We start from the raw sequence: 21,958 nt of genomic DNA on the forward strand, positions 1-21,958 counted from the left end.
GAAACAAATCTGTGTATAAACGTCCAAATTTACAAATTTATAATAATAATAAATTACCTACCACCTAACCTAACTTTTAACTTAGCTTAACCTATTTTAAAAATTCAAATAAATTTGTCTTTAACACATCAATAATAAATCCAATGCTTTTATTACTCAGGTATTCCTCACCTGTGTAATAAAAGCTACCACTACATTAACTAGATACCTAAATATCTATTATTAGCAAAAGTATAAAATTTTATGAACGCTCCATTGCCCAACTCGCAGTACTAAGATGTTTCGTCTTAAACTTCAGCAATTGGCAAGTAAAACTTGGATGCTTAACCCAGTTAAGTGAAATGTTCAGTACATAAGGAATGAATGCGATATTGTTTTCAATAACTTTTCTATATAAATCACAAAGCAGCAAATTCTGACTTTGCACGTAAAGTTTCCCGAAGTTCAAAACAACTTTTGTCTGAAACCGGTGACAAATTCAACGAAAAACATTGATAACTGAATTTCAACTCATTATTCTTGTTTAAAATTCTTATAATAATTCACATAATGATATTACTAATTTGTTTTTGATATAGAATTATCTCCAACTTAAGTAAACACTTTTATTTGTTTGATAATAACGTAAACTGTTACGTTTGTGGGTTTAGTAAGCAAGTTTTATTATGTTAATATTTATTATGGACTCGTTGCATGTTTATTCCCGATAACTGTGTTAAAATGTACTGAAATGTTGCATACTAGATATTTTATGTGCGCGGACATGAGCTGTCATCCGAAACTGAGCGAATGAGCGAAATCTAATCACTTTCGGGAACTCATCGCAAATCCGCTCGAGATTTGAAGTGTGGCCGGGCAAAAATTGGATTCGAATTCGATATAGATTTACAGCACATCACGTCTTGCTCGTAATTGGCTACCATGCTACCGCATAAATCCTGATCTCCATAATACACGAGCAAATAAAATTATCCGACGAAATAAAATACGAGAGTTATTCATATATTTTATATGAAACTTTGCGAACATGAATTTTGATATGATTTTCAATAATTGACCTCAATATCAAAAAGATGATAAAATATTGAAGTCATATTGTTTTTTCGAATTACTTATATAAACTTTATAGAAGGCTTTATTATCGACGATCGACGCGTGTCGTCGTGCGTTTTTGTTTACACTTTTGTTTTATTTGTTGGAGTTTTCGTTTCAAATTATTCATGTGTCATTTTGTCCACAAAATTATTTCTTGTAAAAATCACATTGAAATTTCCCGTTAAACATTTTTTAGGTCCTTGTCGATCGTCTCGTTCGATGTGTGGAAAACTTCTGTGATTAGTTCTTGTGGAGTATTTGTGGGGGTTCGTGTTCTGACCATAATACAATGGCAATGTTTGATTAACAAGAAGGTGAATATAATTGCGGATATTTTTTTGACAGTTTGTAAAATACGAAATATTGCAGATTTCATCATAATGCAGAGTGTCATTTAAGGAAAAAGTAAATTGTGATCAAGTGACGTTAGAAGAAATTGAATGGTGGTGATAGAAGTGTGGGATTGGTCTTGCGAGAGCGCGGCTCGCAGCGTCTTAGATACGTCGTTCTGTCAGTGGGTCAGTAGCAACAGCACACACATCCAGTTCACTCGGTCGTCCTTGCGACCAAAGCCCTGCGCCACACAGCCACACTGACACAGAGCGCGAGTGGCGGCGCGGTGCCTGCGCTTTTCCCTCCTCGATGTGATGATGATCCTGCGCCCGACCGCTCGCCGCGCGCTTTCTCTGCACACGGCGGCGCGCGCACCGTGCGCTGAAAATGCCTCGGCGGCCAGGATCCTGCTGACAACATCGTTCGCGGAACGCGCGCGCTCAGCGATTCAGTCAGCCAGTGGCGAGCTTCAAGCACGTTGATCGCGTGCGCTCCGACGACGAACACGCAGAGTGTTGCGGGCACACTCACACTCACGCTGGAAACGCGCGCGCGCGCGTGTATGCATGTGCTGCTCGGTTGTTACGTGCGTTCCCACCGCGCGCCCGCTGCTCGGCCTACACATCCACGACACCCAGCGCGACACCGATCCGCGGCCGCCCGTTGCTGCCGCTCGCGCTCGTGCTCGCGCTGGCACACATTGAAAAGTGAAGTCGCACGCTTTATGCTAATGGACGTCTAAATTTTCAAGATGGCCGCCGATTCGGGTATGGATACGTGCCCATCGCCGGAAATCGCGGACTCCAGGAAGAGGCCGCTGGACGGAGACACGGAAAACGGGGATACGAAACGTTCGCACTTTAGCTCAGGTAAAGCAACCACCAACCTAATTCTATAGTGGCCAGATTTTTGCTCGTTGTCTACTAGTAATCTGTAAGCATCCGGGTAAAACAAAACCGGAAAAGCTCGTGACAATCTAAAATAAAAAAGCAAAGCAAAAATCGGCAGCGGAAAGTTGTGAAACTGTGCGCGCTACCCAGCACTACCATCGTTGGCGTTCCGCGGCGGCGGGGGAAAGAAAAGGGCGTGCTGGGTTCGTCCTGCGAGGAGAGCCTTGAGCCGATCAGCTGTGTGGCAGCGCGAGTGTTGCAAAGTCGCGGCAGCGCTCGCACGCACGCACACAAGGCACGGGGGCAGTCAGCGACAGCAATGCAGGCGAGCAGGAGCAGGCAGCGAGCGCGGCCGGCAGACCAGCAAACGTTCGTGTGACGGCCGCCCGCTTGAAACGCGCAGCCAACGAGACGAAGGCGTTTGCTGCGTGGTGGATGAGCCGCGAGCCGCATCTGGTGCACAGCACAGCAGCAGCGTCGCCGCCACCGCCGCAAACTTATCAGCCATCTAAATGATAAACGAGCCGGCGGAAACGTTCCTCTTTGACGGTCTGTTGTTTTCGTTGCCGATTGGTGAGTCAATCAAGTCCGCTCATCGCTCTCTCGTTCGCTCATCTTCGCATACCAACACATCGTTTGATATCGCCCAGCCGCCCCCACTTGTACATTTTCTCCCCCGTAGACGCGCGGCGACGCATCGTCAGCATATTTTTGTCCGCCGCATTGCAATCACACACACACACACCACACAGCCGTGACCTTTTTTTTCTTTTTGTTGTACGTTGCACACATTCGATTTTTCATGCTCCATGCGGAAAAGTTGCAATGTAATGTTGCGCACACAGCTGTTTGATAACCTTAAACTTTGCCTCCTCGCGCTCCCACGAATGTGCCACATCATTACCTAATACCTATAAATTTTATCGATTGGCGGCCTTCTGTTTGGAAACATTTTACGAAACACTTGCAGTTGTGTAGTATGTAGGTATTTGTTTCGGCTCTCAATTTTTCACACCTGTTTTAATATTTGATTATATATATTGCATTCGGCGCTAGTTTTTTGAACAATATGTTTCGTACGTGACAATTTGACGTTACGAATTGTGTTGCGGCATTGTGCGGTGTCGACACGATAAATATCAAATAGGTTGCCGCTGTGTTCCTGTTTGTGGAAACCCGGCAGGTCGGAAGTATGGACGCGCGCCGCGCTGCGGCAAGGGGGCGGCGCGCGCCGGCCGCTTTCGTTTGAATGACGTCAAAGCCGCGTTGAATCAGCTGTTTCGATTTATTCCGTGAAAGCGCCGCAGCGCTTTTCTTTTCAGCCGAGCGCGGCGAAGGCGGCACACAAATACCACCATCGTAGGCACACTTACACATCTACACACACAAAACACCTTGTCATAGGTTTTATCAATGATTAACATTTAACAAGTATCGATATCAATAAGTCTAGCGTTAAAGAAAAGACATTTATTAATAGTAAGTGGGGCACTTTTAAGGTGGAGGTCAAACGTTTGTTTCGCTGCGAGCGCTGCCGCCGCGCGCGCGCTCCGCTGCACATTATTTCGCTGCGAGCCTTCTTATCGCCACGTATGTGTGCTGCGTATGTGTATTTGGTAACAACACACATTCAGCAGCGCGATTCGTGGCCCCTGCGCTCGCGGAGATGGAGGATGAGCGCGCGCGGTGCACACGCAGCGCGACTCGCCGACGACGTCGACGTGTCTTACGTAACGACAAACGGCGACGGTTTACGTAATGTTGTAAAACTCGTAACGCTCGTAACTTGTAAGTCGCCGCGCGCCTGCCTCTCGTCGATCGATGTGTGTTCGAACACACTCACATGCGGGACTTGAAACAATGAGGAAAAAACACACGCTTTGAACTTGTACTTTACACATAAACATTTGTAAAATTTGCTCTAAATCTCATTATTATTTTAATTTTTTTCTAAATTATGTTTAGCGCAAACACGACGAGTGCAACGTTGATGCGCGCTCTGAATTAGATTTGTTTTTGTGCTCGTTACGTCACTGTTTTGTTCATTTTTTGGTGTGTTTTTTTCCGCTTTGCGTTTACATTGTTCATGCACAGGCACGCAACGTTTCTTCATTCATTTAATGCTGCGCACCCAAATGCGTTTCCCAACGTGGAAGCTTAAAACTTTTCGAAATAACGGGCTTATCTACTGCTACTTTGTGTACTAAAGTTTACTGTTTACCAAAATGGTGCCACTATGCTCGGTGTGTGCGTGTTATCGTACATAAATATTACGTACATTGAATTTTTTTCATAAAATTTTGTAATGTGATGTAAAATTGTGCTTCGTGTTTCGATTAAAATGATCATTTCGTGCGTATATATTTGATTAATTCAAATGAAATCCCTTTAAGCTTACGGTACGAGAGTTACGAGTAAGTACGTGCTTACAAACATAGTTCGGAGAGTGTTGGCGGTTTTACCTTGAATAGAGTAGCACGTGTGTGTGGTTGGATTAGTTGGATTTGCTTAGTAGGACAGCCGCCCGCTTCTGGAGAACGTTGCCCGGTGCTAAATTGGAGAAAATGGCTCGGTTCCTTCCGGCGTAATGCGTTTTGCAAACTTTGGACAATGTCCATTTCCAGGGCCGCTTTTGTTTCAATCAATACTCGCACTTCTGTGCGTTCTGGTTTTGTGCAAAACATATAAAAGCAAACACGCAAACTAAATTATTGCTCAACGCATTCTTCCTGTTTACATTTCGCTTAGTTAGGTTTTATTTGTTAAGAAATTTCTTTTCTTTCAAATGTTTGCATAACGGCAGGTTTTGGTAAGCGTTTAAACTGGCGACTCTTAAGTAGTAGTTTGTCTAGACGCACAGAGCGACCTAAGTAGTTAAGTTGGTAGCATTAAAGGTTATTTAATCGGTAATTACTGAAATTACGATGCGAAGAAGTCAAAGTTGAAGCGAAGTTAATATTCAATTGCACTCTTGGTTTACATCCATAAACACACACTCGGAAACAAATTAAGCGATATCTTGAATATCTTAAACACCCTAATTAACATTAAAATCAACATAATTGTTTGTTAATTATTTTAAATAATTCTAAATTATACCATTCACTAGGCGGGTGTTATTATGTCGTTTTGTTAATGTAGGCAAGAGAAATTATCGACTTTTCAAGTGTAAATTTCGCATTTGGTGGATTTTTTGGAAACGTTATAAAAGTCCCCGGATTTGTCGGCTAGATAGACGCGTTGATATTTACGTCTCGATGAATAATTCATCAACTTACCTAAGCAGGCGTACGCAGCACATTCACACACACATGCATTTAAAGTTTGTGAACGCGAACGAAAGTTGGTCGCTTTGCTCGCGTTGGAATTGAAGACTATGCGATGCGAGGAGCATTTGTGCCAAGGTAACGTGTGCTTTTTTGTGCGCGCGATCGCGCGCCATGGAAGCACTGGAAATGCTATTTCTATTTTTCGACATGGCTGTAACAGTAACACACATGAAACTCTATAAAAATTTCGTTCGTTATCGCAATATTGACTTTGGTTATGCCAGCCGCGGGGTTCTTATCGCGACCACGCCAATGCTTCACACAATGGAATATTTTCGTTCAATGCGAAGTTTGCGATTAATTTCTGACCATCTCAATCAGTTATTAGGTGCTGTACGAAACATGAGTAGCAGCAGTTGGTAGTTTATAAACTCGTGAGCGCGTAAAATTTCAGTTTAACTCTGTTTGTTTAGTCATTGTTAAGAAAACGGTGAGTTGAGTGAGTCGCGCATGTGCGATTAGTGTATGTATGTGCCACTGTTCTTTGGCAAGTGCACACGTTGCATGTATATACTAGGAGCTGTACGTGCTTACGGCGTTCTTCATTATAACACACTCGAGAAGTCGCGCATTGGTTGAGAATGTTTTGTGCGTTTTGTTAGTTATTTGCTGGTTTGTGAATGAAAATGAAGCTGGAAGCTTTGGGTCGACTGCGTTGGTAAAGCGTTTAAACACTTAAAACATTATGCATTCATGTAGGTAATCTCTTGGGTGCGCGCTGCTTCAAAGGGCATTATTTTATGGGTGTGTTTTCTTGAGATAAGTGCATGTACTCTATGTGAAATTGCGAATGAACAAACATTTGCAGCGATTTATGCGTTGCACTGTGAATTTTCTGTTATCTTCATATAGTAGTTGATAACTAATGCCGGCGCATGCGATAAGGGATTTTCTTGTTTGAACTATACTTCGGCATCGGGAATATCAGGGTCAAAAACCGTTGTATTTCAACATTAAACAAATTCTGTTAGGCGAATAGTTAGTTAATAGTGTATTTGTTTATGGCTTTAGAGGAAAATGTTTATGAATGTTATTGATATTTAGTCTTTGTTAAAATTTGCATTTGCATATCTAAATGTTAAGTTGAGGTTAATAGAATGTTAGAAATTTGAAAAAAAAAATTGTTTTTTGTATTGTAAAATTATTGCAAACGTTATTTATGCACCAAGTTACATTTAAACCCGTTATGTTAATTAGCAACACAAAACTTTCAATATATAGGCATTGAAATGCTATTTCAATTAACAATTTCGTGGAAAATTAATTTTGATCGAAGTTATGTTTATTTCAAAAGCATTCACATAATCATTAATAAAAATATTACAGAGTTGAATAATTAATTCAATTCAGATATTAATTTACTATATCATAAAAGTGTATTACTTGTATTTTAAACACTAATGTGGTTTTGTGGTCTTTTTAGTCATAAAATTGACGAATGTGACGAAGCATGTTATTTTGTAATATCGTGTGTGTACTCCGACCGCGTGTAGCGTTGTTATTTTGTTATTTTCGCTCTGCTATTGTCATCGACGAGCGATTTAATGAGCCACGTGCTTTGTGCGCGCCGTCGCAAGCGTCGCCTCGTCAAACGCAGTGCGGCCATGTGTGTGCGGAAGTGTCATGACAATCAAGCGTCCATCATTTTTCCGCTTTTATCTATCTGGATGTTATTTTATCACGTGTCGAACCGCACAACACACACACTGCATTCTGGGTAAAGTACTCTTCAACATTACATTACATTCATCGTAATCACCAGGCGTCATTATGGGTGGAATATTATATAGCGCAAATAATAAATTACAAACCTAAATAAAATAAATTTTAGGTTTTTCTGATTTTTACATTAGCTGAATTGAAAAGTGTAGTTGGAATTAAAGTTGAAATGCTTGTTTGGAGTTTTGTTGAGAATTAATTCGTGATGCAATTGCTTTGGGTCTTTTTACGCATGGCGCTCGCATATTAACACTCGAATCTGGAGCACATAAACACATTTCCCTCGATGTCGGTGGTGGTGCGTGTTCTTGCGTGCGATTTGGTTGAGCAAACAATCAATATCGCATGATGTTCAATTTCGCATGCACGTACCGGATATTTATTGATTTTTAATTCATTTATAATGAAAACAAATATGTTGTAAACAAACGGTTGCAGTAGAAAAAATAGAAAATATTTTTATGCAATAAAAACGAGATTTTGTGTAATCTATTTGCAAACGCAATGCGAGAGAAAATAAAATGTTGGAAATTTAATTTTATGCTTTTGATTAAAAGTCACGAAATGCGCCAAAAATTGTCGAGTTAAAATATGCGCATACGATTCGATACATCGTGCCAAATTTTCAGTTGTACATAAATCATGCAATCATAAAGATAAGATTTATCATATTTATACAGAGTGTTGGGTAAAATAATGATTTTGTTTAATGTTTAAAGAAATTATCAAAAAATTATTATTTAATTTAAGCCATAATTTAAAAATAAATAAATAAACAATTTATATATACACTTTGTATATACATAAATCAAATTCATTGAAGATGAGCATCTCAAGAATGTAATAATTTGAATAAAAATTTATTTCATGAATGTAATTCCGAATCAGATTTGCATACATGAAAAATACCAGTTGTGAGCAATAAAAATATTTCCTGTAATTCAATGCTGATTATGATACATGGGCGTGGCTTCTTGCGTATCGAATGACAGCGTGTCGACATGCATATAAAGTTTGGCCGCTTGGGACAAAGATATTCTTGCGAACCAACACATTGTGATTACGTGTGCGTTACCGTTACGCCAAACTTCAATAACCCTATGTAAATACATCATGAATTTGAATTTGATATTACTGTGATGTGTAGCGAGACGAGAGAACCTAATGTAGATTTTTACTTATTCATCAAGGATAGCAGCTTCTTTTTTTGATTAAAAATTCATTTTTACCTGAATACTCGGCTGGTATTCAATTTTTTATTTTTCGACATAATTTATTAGGTGTTACGGTGAGAGTTTAGCACTGCGCTGCCACAGTGACAAAATACTGTTTAGTATAAACGTACAAATGGGTATAATTAACATGCGCGCGTTGCCTAATCTCGGTTTTACTGTTGAAAAAATGAAAATATTAGAACGTGAGCTAATTGCATAAGCACGAATGTTAATACATGTACACACATGCATCGCTGATATGTGGTGGCCGCACCAGATGAATGTCGAATATGCAGCAGTGGCCCGCTGCTGGCAATATTCCTGCTCGCGGCGGTAGCGCAACATCGAAATCGACTAAAATATACCAGCGCACAACACGATTTGGAACGCGCGATGTTGTGTTGTGTTGCGTTGCGGTGCTTGCTCATTGCGCGCAGAGAGTGATTATTATGCGTTTCGGTACCAACTGCCAACAAGCAACCTACCGGCCCACCTTGTACTCTCGATCTCCTACGGTTTGCATTTCGCATTTTACTAGGTCTAGGCTATCCACATGTTTCGTAGTCGTCGGCGTAGTTGACATTTTTGAGCGCTGCGCTCCAACTTTTCTAACATTTACCTCAGCATCGATTAGATTTATGCATTGCCGATGAGAGGACTATCGCTTGATGATGTATTATAATTTGTTTTATTACGGCGTCGCATGCATAATGAGGTATGAGATGTGTTTGCGATTGAAATCGAAGAATCGCCTAGGATTTCATGACTCGCGTTGGTAAGCGCGCGCTCTGGGTACTTACAATAATTAACTCAAGGTTGCTTCTGCTCGACCCACTTCCATTCGCGCTCGTTCTCTCTATCTCCCGTGTGAGCGCGGTTTGCTTCACTAGCGCTGCAAAGTGCAAACTAAAGTTGTATAATAGTTTATTGCGGTGGATTCTGTTTCTCTTGGAGACACTTGCCGCGCGCGCCGCCTGCGTATTCTTCACTTTCTGTTTCTGGCATTGAAAATTTTTTAATACATATTGAACATTCATCAATGTAAATTTCTTCTTTGTTGTTGTTGTTGTTGTTTCAACACAGGGAATCGTACCCAGTTTAATTACGTATCTCAAAGCATGATTTTGATTTGTATGTTTTTTGTTTTCTTTTTGAATGTGTATTTGTAAAGAGTGTTCAATGTAAAGCTATGTTTGATTGTTTTAGGTGGCGATGGAACGTATCATTTCAAAGTGCTGGTGCCGAGCGTGGCGGCCGGCGCCATTATTGGGAAGGGCGGTGAGACCATCGCCCAGCTGCAAAAGGACACGGGGGCGCGTGTTAAAATGTCAAAGTCACACGACTTTTATCCTGGTAAGTAATTCATACTACTTGTCTCTCCGCACGTCGACGAATGTGTTGTTGTATCAGTTGTGTCGGATGCTCGGATGCTTTCGCAGTTTCGTCGTCGTCGATTTGTCTAAAAATAAATTTATTCGTTTGATGTGTTGTGGTGGTGTTGCTGGTTGCACAACCTGCACGCACCGAATCATTTTCAAGTTATTTTAAAGTATTATCGCACGATTTGTGCCATTTGGAAAATGGTGCACTTTGGGCAGCAACGCTAAAAGCATCCACACACTCTAGTTCATTATATTTTTAAAGATGAACGAATTGTTTACTGTTTACTTTCTACTCTCGGCGGTTGCAATAAAGCAAACAGGCGCAAAGAGGTCGTCAAACAGTTTTCTGTTTGCACGGATAGGTACTGTTTTATCCAAACAGTGAGCGCGTTTTTAAATTTATACAACAGGAGTGAAAATATTGAATCGTTTTGATTCATCGCTTGCATCAGCATGGGGGGGAGGGAAACAATGTTTTATAATACAGAGTCGACGGCCTTCGATTTATGTAAATGCTGGCAAATAACAATGGCGCTATTTTATTTATTTCGTTTTGTGTGTGTGTTGTGTGCAATTATAACTGTTATTAAACAAGATAGGATGCACGTGAACACGTTAATTATTTAGTCGTTACGAAAAACTTACTTGGATATCTGGAAATATGTTTTTTTTACGATTTGTTCATACATTTTTATTAGCAATTCACATTTGAAAATTGGCTTGGGGCGACATACGTCATTGAATACAGCAATCACACGGATTTGTTTATATCATTCAATTCAACGAAACAATGTTGTAATTTTGGACGCAGTTTTCTTAACGACGCACTTGTAACGCGTTTCGGATGCCTGCATACCTTGCAATTTTCGTAAAATAGCTGTTTTCTTCAGAGAAACTTGATTATTAGAACAAAATTTGCGGATATAATCATATTTTACGGTTTTGTACCTTGTTTTGAAACGAGAAAATAGGTCATTGATGTGAGGATTGACTTGTCTTTTCTTATGTGACATAAGACGTGTGCAAAGAGTTTTCATTTTTCAGTCGCCAGCGTGGCGTTACTTCTACGACTTCGGTACTTTATTATTGATTTCGTGCCCGAAGTAGCTCGTAGCCGATTTGTACACCATCAATTTTCGTGCCTGCCTAAATTAAATATCGTGCCGATCCATATTATTACTCATGTCAAAAGTCATATTTTATGAGTGGTTTGAATTATGTAAAATTTTAATTACGAATGGTTTAACGGCTTCGTGTTTCCAAAATATTCCAGCGCAGGTAAATGCTAATGAGACGTTTCATTAGCAGACTGGGCTGAATTAATTGTACGCGCAAATCTGCGCGAGCGGTGTTGGGGGAAGTTGCAAAAATTACATTTTAAAGAAATTACATAATTTCCTTTTCATTTCCGCGGGCGCACAGTTTAATTTAAACTGCTTTGTGGTGAGGTGACAAAGGGCACACTAGGGATGTTACATTCATAGGTTTAGATTTAATTATGATAAGTGTGCACGTTATTGATGTTGTGTGTTGTATTTTTATACAAAAATCCATGCAGAAAGTAATTTAAGTAACCGAGAGTCGATAAATACACGAATATCGATTAATTTTCTTTTTGCTGTTGGAGTTTAAATGGAAACGATGCCATTGTGCCCGCATGGACGACTTTTCTCAAAGTTTTACGAAAGCCATCGCGTTAAATATGACGATTTAATGCCGGTATTGCTGCGACTTCAATGTCTTTGAGTAGTAATCGACGTTTTCATAAATTGGAAACGTGCTCGCGACGTTTCTCACGTGGCCGAATGGACATGACATTATATCGTTAATATTATGTCGCGGGCTTGCGTGCGTTTGAAGCCATTATAGTAATACATTGCTAGCCACGGATGATTATTATTAGCGCTAAGAAATTATTTTAATTGGCTTGGAGAACGAAGGTAATTAGATCTTCGAGTAATATTTGTCATGAAAGTTACAGTTCTGATGACAGGATGTGTAAAATTTCATTTTATGTGATACATATTACGTTCTCTTTTTATTGATTGCGCAATGTGACTTTTCCAGGGACGACGGAACGAGTGTGTCTGATAACGGGTAGCGTCGAGGCCATAATGTCCGTGATGGACTTTATAATGGATAAAATCCGGGAGAAACCTGACCTTAGTAAGCCGCCACTGGCCGAGGGCGATGGCAAGTTACCGCAGGATAGGGACAAGCAGGTGAAGATATTGGTTCCGAACTCGACGGCCGGTATGATTATCGGCAAGGCTGGTAGTTACATAAAGCAAATCAAAGAGGCGAGTGGGTCGTACGTACAAATCTCGCAAAAAGCCAAAGACGTTAGCCTGCAGGAACGCTGTATTACTGTGATAGGTAAGCGATGCGACTGGCTGTCGCAGTGTGGTTGTTGGTAGTTGTGCGTTGAGTGTAGTTGTTTGTTGTAATAATTGGCGTTTTGCGTTTTTGGGTATGATTGCAGGTGAAAAAGAGGCGAATAAAAAAGCGTGCCTGATGATACTGGCGAAGGTCGTGGACGATCCGCAGAGTGGTACCTGCCTGAATGTGTCCTATGCGGACGTGAGCGGCCCGGTGGCGAACTACAACCCCACGGGCTCACCCTTCGCTCAACAGAACGCCGGCAGTGCGTTCAACGCGTCGACGGCGAGCCTCAACAGCGGCCTGAGTTCGGTCTCGCAGAGCATCATGCTCAATGGCGGGCTCAATCTCAGTCTCAATCTGAACGCGCCCGGACAAAATGTTAGCTCAATAACAACTAATATTTTAGAAAGCATTAAGGTAATTTTAAGTTATTTTAGGCAGTGCGGATTTTGTTAATTTTTTTTGTGTTTGCTTTCGTTTTAGATTCAATTAAGATCGACCGGATACTCGGAGTCGCAGGTGGTGGAGATTTGCGCAGCGTTGTCGGTGCTTTCAAAGTACGGCATCCTAGCTATGGGGCTGGGCATTGGCAGCGCTCATCCCACGATTTCGAATTACCTCAGCCTCGCTGAGCAGGCGCCGGCAGGCACTTTTGGCGCCATCGGCCAGGTTAGCATCGGGGATTGCCTCGGCACCACGTCACCTACCCCTCGATCTGGCCTCGAGCGTTACGACACCTTCGATCCCTTTCGTCAACAGAGTTCTCCCGCTGTAGCGCCCATTTCGATAAACAACAACAGTTTTGGCCTTGGCACCGGCCAGCAGATGGCTGTTCTGAGCAAGTCACCTACCCCAGCCGAACTCTCCGGCAGCAAGGATTCCAAAAATGTGGAAATTGCCGAGGTCATCGTTGGAGCCATTCTAGGTATGTCCATGTCTATGTTGAATCGTCTTTTCTGGTATAAAAAATCGATTTCAATGTTCATTTGTACATATGTGTCTTTGGTTCCCATATAATGCGGTAAATAATTTGTTGGCCCAGGACCCGGTGGAAGATCATTAGTAGAAATTCAACAAATCAGTGGTGCGAACATCCAAATTTCGAAAAAGGGCATCTTTGCGCCCGGGACCAGAAATCGAATCGTCACGATCACGGGTTCACCGAACGCCATTAACACAGCACAGTACCTCATTGAACAGCGTATCTCCGAGGAGGAGATTAAGAGAGCGCGCACGAACGCGCTCGGTCCACTGCAGTGATACAATGGCAAACAACTAGTTCGTCAACATTTTACAATTCTCATCTCACAGGTACAACAATCCAACTACATGCGCTAAACACCTCACCATCGCTAAAGATAAGTTAAGTTAAGCAATGAGACGAGATCGTAGAATGACAAATTGTGACGTTACCACAACAACACATACATGCATATACCTCGATTATCGAAAACCAACTAAATGAAAAACCAAATCATTGAAAGGCGCGCGCAAAGCAAACACTTCTGATGCAAAGATAATGAAAACAAATTTTATCCAGACACTATAAATGGCATTCTGTGGGATCAAACATAGAAGATTTGATTCTGTTTGCTGACAATACTTACGATTTAAACGAGGAAAGATGGTAATTGAAGAAATATTACGCTATTACGATTACATTTGATTATAATTATATACAAACACGTGCTTTAATCGTTAGTACACAATACATGAGACATGTTTAAAACGCCATTAGTGCAAATGCCATATGCGAAACATCCAGACAAATGTTGAGAATCATTTCATGATAATAAGCGAAGCAAATGCCCATTTCGTCCTCACAAATACTGTTGAAACAGCACGTTGTTGATTCGATTTATATTTATACGAGTTCCACAGTCAGAAAACGTTAAGAAACTCATATTGCCGACGAAGAACAGAACGCTTACCGTATCGCTAAAGTTACAACAATATCGACCTATCCACCGATTATTATTAATAAATTTTACGTTTGTGCAGAGTCCCCCGTATCGTCACACATTAGAATCGCGCTCGCGATTTTTACTTCTCAAAGTTTAGGATCATTTTTACACATACTCATGAAACATACGGCAATGTTTGTGTTTCGCGGTTTGAACGTCGTTTTTTACACTTAGATTACTATCTCAAAATTCATCACATTTTCCCAACTCTGCACGCCAAGCATTATACTATTTTCTTTTTGTTTGTTTTGTAAATATTGTTGTGTAGGTTTTATGAGAGAAAAAAGAAAATATAATGAATTATTTTTTTCCAATTGGTTTTGTTAGCGTTGTTTATTTTGTTTTTAATTGGCGGGTATATTAAGAGAAGTTTACGATCGTGTTATATCGACTACCATTAATTTCTATATATATTTATATATAAAACACGTTATTTTAGTGTCGGAAACTTTATTTATTGCTTTACAACTACTGATTGTACCTGTAACTTATGAACAATTGTCGGCCCCGCAAAACATGAAAATATTCAACAACTAGCTGAAGCTGGTAGTACAATTTAAGTACAAAAGTTAGCGAGTCATGATGTTGAGAATTGCAAACCGGAAGTGACACCGACGAACTGTCGTACAATATATTAATTTACCTGAATATTATTCCTTCAGAGAAAATCATAGATCAATATAATCTATAAAAAAAATTATATATGAATATATAAAATATATATATAAATATATATTATATATGTAAAACTAAATATATATATATATTGTTGTTATCGCATGTTGTTATATTGTTAATGTTTGGAAATGGCCGGTAACTTTTTGTGAAACTGAATTATGTCAGATGAATACTAAAGCAGCAGAAGTATATACAATATGATTGCTTGCGATGGTACGCATTATTGAGCTCTGTGCTGGTCACGGACGCTGTTTCATGGAACGTGCAATTATTTATGTCGTCTCCTTCGCGGCGACACTTACGATTTCATTGGCGCAACGCTGATTATAGAAGTTATCTTCTTCTTCTGTCGCATTCCGATTCATCTCTAGGTATAAATAAATAACTTTAATCTAATGTAAATCATTTTATAATCAGCCTTGTCGATGCGTCAATCATAGTCACAACACACACTGAAAAAGAATTCATAACATGATGATTTATATATAATATGAAGCGCCTCCAAACATTGATCGATTCATTTGACTGAGATGACAATTAGAAACGAAATATTGCAAACAAGTGAATATATTATTCGACCTGTCTAAATGTGCGAATACATTTTTCAACTAGGCATTCATAGATCAATTGTAATATTGAGAACGATGAACGAAATTTACGTTTCGAGGGATGTTTACTGAGACGTGTCTGCTTTCCGATTAATAACAAGCTTAAACAAATCTTTATAGACTAAATTCTAAAATTCACTCTTTTTCGAAAGTCTGTCTTGATCACTTTTTGTAACAGTCATTCATAGCATTAAAATTAGAACATACAGAACATTAAAATATTTAATATTGCTGTGATAACAATTTATTATGTGTTTGTGTGGGTGTTTCATTGCATACTTAACTCTGCAGGACAAAACCTATGAAGATTGGTTTTATTTTGCTTGAAACTATGAGAATAAAAACAAAGAGTTGTGAATTTTGCTTGGGAAACACTCACCAGTCACCACACCAGGGTGTAATAATTTCCAAACGCAAGTGACTTTTTCATTCAACAGAAATCTTTAAATAGTCAAAATAATTTAGACGGCAGACGATGAGAATGATGATTATATTCTAGTTACAAGTGAAACTTTTCAGATATATATATTGATAAGGATTATAGACAAAATGTTATTAACGCACCACTTTAATAAAATACCTATTACATTGACATGGAAATTGTTGATTAAATAAATCGATAAATTTAAATCACATTGGCGAATATTACACGTTTAAACATAAAATTACATATAGAACGATATGATGAAGAAAAAAAAAACTGTTTTAATACTAACATTCGATTATTACTATTTAACTATATTATTATTCTACTTTAGATAGACCATAAGCGATTAACTAATTACGAAATGGAAATGAGTCATTCTAGTTATGATTTGTATATTTTTGCGACTTTACGTTACGATTTTATTTTTGATAGCACATGTTATTGTTCGCGTACTGTATATTTAGCGTGTTTTATATTAATTGGTTGAGTAGAATGGATGCGAGTCGATTGTTTGAGAGTGTTTCGTTCAAATTTTTGTGTATTTTGAGCCATTTCATGCGAGAGGAAAGGAGGAGCACTTCGAACGGTCCTACAAAATAGATGTATATTCATTGCGACGGATTCAAACACTAAATTAATAACGACGAGATAGAGAAATTGACTTACGTTGGACGCAAAAACTATGAATAACAATGAAAGAAAAAAACATTCACGTTTCTAAATAGACGAACAGTTGATGATAGCTGAAACTAAGTAACATTAACTACGAGAATATATTATTAATATGTAACGATAGATTATATTTAGATTTTAAAAAGTGGGAATGGTGAAACAACCTTATAGAGCAGGGATTTATAAATATTCAAGGAATTACTAATATGTTTATAAAATAAGAGGAAACTATATATGCGAATTTTGTGTATAATAAAAGGTCCGATAGGAGGAAAAACTGCGATAAGTTACCATTGTGTTGCGTGTTCAAATATTTAAGATGAAATCTATTCATGATAAATGAGTATAAAACGTGGCTAAGAGCACTTTGTTATTACGAATAGAAGAAAAAAAACATTAACTATGTTAATTATATTAGATATTATATAAATGATATAAGATACCTACCATACTTTATTGTGATTGTGTCTGAAAAACTTGATGAGCACTCTTGGATTCTTGGGCGGAGAGGGTTGCACAAACGAAACAACTTCGGATTGGCATTGTCATTCGCAGACCTCATTTCTTTTTGCTGCAAAACACATTTACTGATTACTGCTTTCGATTGACGTTTGAGGAATGCTCTGCCGAAGAAGATTCAGACGAGTTTTGGATAGTGATTTCGATCGTAATCTTAGCGTAATTTTGTTTACGACTCTTGCGTTTCGACCGTAGCGTACGCTAAATGGTGGCAGGTGATTACCGACCTGCATATACATCAAATATATAAATATATATTGTTATGACAAATATTGTACCATTGTTTGTAGATCACTAAAAAATTCACTGCATTGTCAAACACATTATATTCAATAAAAATCCATAGTGCCATATCTCTTTGTATTTGTTCATTTCGCAAGCAAAAAAAAAGCAACGCTCGAACTCTGCATTTCTCATTTGCTTTACATCTGCTCCATACATCCTACAAACAATCGTTACAAGTACTGCAAATATTGTGATAATGTAAAACTAGTGACTTTTGTTGATTACACACGACCTCGATGATCACGATGAGATATTTATTATGTAGTTGTAATTGCGAATTAATTAATACTTTTCTTCCGTCCATGTTTATTAACTCTACTCGATATTGTGTTAATTATGATCATAATTGATTGTTACATTTTGCTATAAGTACAAGTGCGATTCTAAATTACGTGTAAGAATATTCTGAATGTTATTATTGTTGATTTACTGATTTATTTTTTTGTATTATACTTACTTACAATGGTTGAATGAATAAAATGAAATTCTTCAAGATGAGATTAAACTCAATTTAACGTGTGTCGTGTTCAGATAAAACAGGTGCAGATATAAATAAAAACGTTTATTTTATGTAAAAGAACAAAGCATATCATCTACACATTTTTATCAAAAATTTACAACTTTAAGCGGCTAGAATTTGATAAATTTTCTATAAACAAATTACAATAAAATAAAAGCATTGCAATTATTGTCAAAATTTAAAACAAGCAACAAAGAAAAATAACAAAGCCATAAGCGTAAAAAAATAAATCTCAAACGAAACCAAATCCATTGGTAATCAATATTGCGCAAAATAAATTCATTAAAGCAGAAAGAAAAGCAACGCGTTTGTACTATAACTTTAGGTATTCATTATTTGACTTACAAACTATGTATTCATTTATTCTCTTGGAATGTAAACAAAATGGCGACTCGTATAATTTTAAATTATTTTGGCGCCTCCGGCGGACAGTCCGGTTGATTACTGGGATGTGCCGCTCTGAATGCCGGATGATTCTCGAGTTCCCTGTCAATTCGCAGAATTATAGGAAATGGTCGCAGATCGACATGAAATCGACGTGCATTGAATACTTGTGGAATGAGGCAGCAGTCAGCTAAGGTAATTTCATCACCAACACAATATTTTCCTGCACTGGATGACAATAGTTTTTCCACTGCCCTAAAACCTCTTGTGATCCAATGTTGAGCCCATTCATTTTTCTTCTCCTCACCAACATGTATCAATACTATTAAGTTCTGTAGAGGTTGAATTCCAGATGCTATGACTTCACACAACTCCCTAACCTGATGAATTAAGATCATTATTTTAAATTGGTGACATCAATCTTACATGCAACATACTTTGGCTCTTTTAATGACATCATGAGGCATTAGACTTCTCTGTGGTCTGGTCTCTTCAAGATAATGGAGAATATTTAGTGACTCCACCAGAGTGTTGCCATCAATGTGCAAAGCTGGAACCTGCTCCATGGGATTGACATCTCGATACTCATTGCAGTGTTGTTCACCACCAGACTTAATTAGTGAGACAGGTTTTATGTCATATGGAATCTCCTTTAGATTCAGAGCTGGAAATAGATGGTTTATTATAAATCAAATTTCTTTTTAGATTTGCTTCATAATCTTACCGATTCGTACTCTCCATGAACAAGAACTCCTCCAGTACGAGTAGAGGACGGGCTGTTGAGGTTAGAATAAAAATACATTTAAAAACAGGATAAAATAATTTTGAAACTTATGTTTTCGATGAGAAAGCCGCTAAAAATTATTAATAATGATTTGTCAACTGTGTGCGTACCTTTCCAATAACTGACATTGCGTAGAAATGGCTTTTCTTGGAGGATCTTCCTTGAGATACTTGTTACTTAATACTTAGACCCGCATTTATCGATTATTTAAGGAGCTAACGGTTCCTTGGAGCGACGCGCAAGGGTAAGATTCGCACTCAGACTGAATGCTGCGAACTGCGATTTGCGATTCGAAGTGCTCTCCCGGTTGGGATGGCTACCGCCACCAGCTTCCACTTTATGCTACTTGTTTATTGCGAGTTTTTTCTTTTCGCTTGTTGAATGTGAGATAATTTTCTTGATAAACTGGTTTGCACCAGTTACACCCCGAGACAACATCTCCAGCTACCCCGAGATTTCCGAGGTGACGCAAGACCAGACGACGGAAGGGAAGGCTGGCGAAAGTCATCAAACCGCCACTCGGGTGGAAAAAGAGAAGAGCGGACGTAAAAGGGAAACTGCGGGCAGCGGACGCGTGTAACGGAAGATATTTTCCCTACGGATGGGTCGGTCGACGGACGCGGGCGAAACGAAACGTGTGAACTGTCAACACACCAAACGCCACCGGAAATGAGAAGCCGAGGGCGGCGCAACCGCTGACCGTTGACCAGTCATCGCATGAAATCCCACGCAGAAAGGTATTACACCAAGATTAGAAACGACTGACAAATATTTCAAGTTGCATATGAAACATGACAGCGAAAGAAATGTCGAAATATAAAGTATTACGAAATAAAATATTTCATCAAACATCATCAAATATGAAATATACCAATATATTTCTACACTCCCGGGAGTGTAGAAAAGTATGTAAAAAGTTGTTGACTTTAATAATGGACAGCCTAAAAAAACGAATGAAACTTCGGTGCCCACGAGTTTGGAGGAGAATGATGCATGAAATGTATGAAAAGTAGGGTAAGGGTTAGCCGACATTCCCAAACTCGTTAGTCCATCGCTCGTATTCGGCTCGTCTTTGCCGAGATGGGGAACGATAACGAATCGCCGAAGGGCCTCATTCGGGTCGCTCGCCCTCTACTCTCTCCACCATCTATACAATTTTGGTGAATGTAGTGTGGTCATGTACGGATCCAAAGTCAAAAACCACGAAATGAAAGGTAAAACGAAAAATACCTCAAAATTCCTAATAGAATTCAAATCACGTTTAAAAATTTACAAGTTTTAGCTAAAAAGCATGCGTGATTTTCATTCCGGTTGAAAAAAAAATCAACATATGACTAAATTTCCGCTGGAATTGAATCGAAACGTACTTGCGGTAACCGCCACCACTGCCGTCGACTATCATGGGATGGGGGCGGCTGCATATATGCGGTATTCACATTCGTTTTCGTGCCATAACTCATTTGACTTTTTAATTGTTTCGGTTTCGGTCGTGGGGCGGCGCGCCGCTTGCCGGCGGGTCCGGCCCAACCGTGATCAACGTCTAATCTAAATTAATTGGATCGTGAACGCTCACTCTTTTCGCCACTCGACACCACCAACCAGCGCGCTATTATGCGACGCGCAAAACGGCAATGTGCAGCGAGTTCACGAGCCGAAACGGGCAAAAATTAACCGAAAACTAATTGCCAATTGACAAACCGCTAAAAAACTACGCGCCACAAATTTCAATGAGGTGATTTTTTACGTTACCAATGAAATCTCATCAGGAAACTTCCAAAACGTACCTGGAACAATAAAATATTATTAAATCATTGTTAACAAACAGTTTATTTGTGTATTAAAACTTAAGTTTCCATCCTTCCTCATCTCATATAATATTTACTCAATTACCACCCCTTTAGTAGTGCACAATAGTAACATCCTTAACGGTGTGTACCCCGTTGGAATGTGCAAATAAATTCGCAAATAGAGCCACTCCTGGAACGATAATTGCCGGGAGACATAGCTATCTCTGCCAGCAAGCGATAAAATTCTAATCTAGCGCCGACGATGACTACAAAACGAGTTAAGTTAATATAATATCACCTACGCACAATAGGACTTCCTTAAACCGACGCGTCTTGAAACAGTGTGCGCACGACAATATTTGGCAACTACGCGGGATATTACACTGTTACAATTCTGAATTTTGCAATTATAATTATCATTACGATTTGATTCTAATTAGCGTATGAACGTCGCAACGCACGAAAGGTTTCATGCTTTGGCAAAGCAATTATCACCAAGAAGTTGGTCTCATTTACATGCTGAAGAGACGACAACGCAAAAGGGTGAGGGTTAAGAATATCGTTTCAAGGACAACCATTACACATCCTTGCTTTGTTGTCACGTCTGAGATTCTCCACACTCAAGAAAGGAATATTTGCCTTTGAGTCGCGCATCAAAATGTTAAAGTACAATACGTTTCACTTTCGTTTTTGCTTGAATCTCCAGTGAATCATTCTAGGTCGGTCAATTGAGTTTAATAAATCATCATCCAAGCAGACGCAACGAATTGCATGACGATGACATTTCGTGTACCTTCTTTAAGTAACCAGTGAGTCATTTTAAATGACTTAAGTTCTCGGTACACTCAGCTGCGTGAGTACAATTACACTTCGTTTTTTTAATATTTAATGTTACCACGCTTTTTTCAGCTTTATGCCAGTTTTATCTGCCCATCGAAGGTTGGATGAATTCGACACTATTATTTTTAATAAAAAGCTGTTAAGGT

At 39.1% G+C, this 21,958-nt stretch overlaps 2 protein-coding genes across 3 annotated transcripts; one reads left to right on the forward strand and one right to left on the reverse strand.

Moving 5' to 3' along the window:
* The first annotated feature begins 1,186 nt into the window (after window positions 1–1,186).
* LOC135794818 (RNA-binding protein Pasilla-like) lies at window positions 1,187–17,990 on the forward strand. Of its 2 annotated transcripts, XM_065306249.1 has the most exons (8): window positions 1,187–1,409; window positions 1,465–1,613; window positions 2,180–2,297; window positions 9,787–9,933; window positions 12,030–12,338; window positions 12,445–12,761; window positions 12,828–13,269; window positions 13,387–17,990. In XM_065306249.1, exons 2-8 carry the CDS (start codon window positions 1,536–1,538, stop codon window positions 13,602–13,604), a joined length of 1,629 nt encoding a protein of 542 aa, XP_065162321.1. In that variant the 5' UTR covers window positions 1,187–1,409; window positions 1,465–1,535; the 3' UTR covers window positions 13,605–17,990. The 2 variants fall into 2 exon arrangements, with proteins under 2 accessions (XP_065162321.1, XP_065162322.1); XM_065306250.1 differs by lacking the exons at window positions 1,187–1,409; window positions 1,465–1,613; window positions 2,180–2,297 and adding an exon at window positions 2,319–2,891.
* A 54-nt stretch (window positions 17,991–18,044) lies between these two features.
* On the reverse strand, window positions 18,045–19,542 carry LOC135794819 (probable maleylacetoacetate isomerase 2). Its single transcript, XM_065306252.1, has 4 exons — window positions 19,296–19,542; window positions 19,126–19,177; window positions 18,839–19,065; window positions 18,045–18,781 (listed from the first exon to the last, which is right to left on the reverse strand). Exons 1-4 carry the CDS (start codon window positions 19,311–19,313, stop codon window positions 18,425–18,427), a joined length of 654 nt encoding a protein of 217 aa, XP_065162324.1. The 5' UTR covers window positions 19,314–19,542; the 3' UTR covers window positions 18,045–18,424.
* Between the last annotated feature and the right edge of the window lie 2,416 nt (window positions 19,543–21,958).

This window comes from Atheta coriaria, unplaced genomic scaffold, assembly GCF_025399875.1.
Source record: "Atheta coriaria isolate IRGN ID8LTWV9N9 unplaced genomic scaffold, Caltech_Dcor_3.1 hic_scaffold_6_pilon, whole genome shotgun sequence".
In the NCBI taxonomy this organism is placed as follows: Eukaryota; Metazoa; Arthropoda; class Insecta; order Coleoptera; family Staphylinidae; genus Dalotia; species Dalotia coriaria.

What these genes read in the sequence shown, in the direction of transcription:
- LOC135794818 (XM_065306249.1), top strand. Translation starts at nt 1,536, where the DNA reads ATGGTGGTGATAGAAGTGTGGGATTGGTCTTGCGAGAGCGCGGCTCGC. An exon ending in ACGTTCGCACTTTAGCTCAG is followed by an intron (nt 2,298 to 9,786) that starts GTAAAGCAACCA and finishes TGATTGTTTTAG; the next exon opens with GTGGCGATGGAACGTATCAT. An exon ending in ACGCTGTATTACTGTGATAG is followed by an intron (nt 12,339 to 12,444) that starts GTAAGCGATGCG and finishes GTATGATTGCAG; the next exon opens with GTGAAAAAGAGGCGAATAAA.
- LOC135794819 (XM_065306252.1), bottom strand. An exon ending in TTCATGGAGAGTACGAATCG is followed by an intron (nt 19,066 to 19,125) that starts GTAAGATTATGA and finishes ATCTATTTCCAG; the next exon opens with CTCTGAATCTAAAGGAGATT. An exon ending in ATGTCATTAAAAGAGCCAAA is followed by an intron (nt 18,782 to 18,838) that starts GTATGTTGCATG and finishes TTAATTCATCAG; the next exon opens with GTTAGGGAGTTGTGTGAAGT.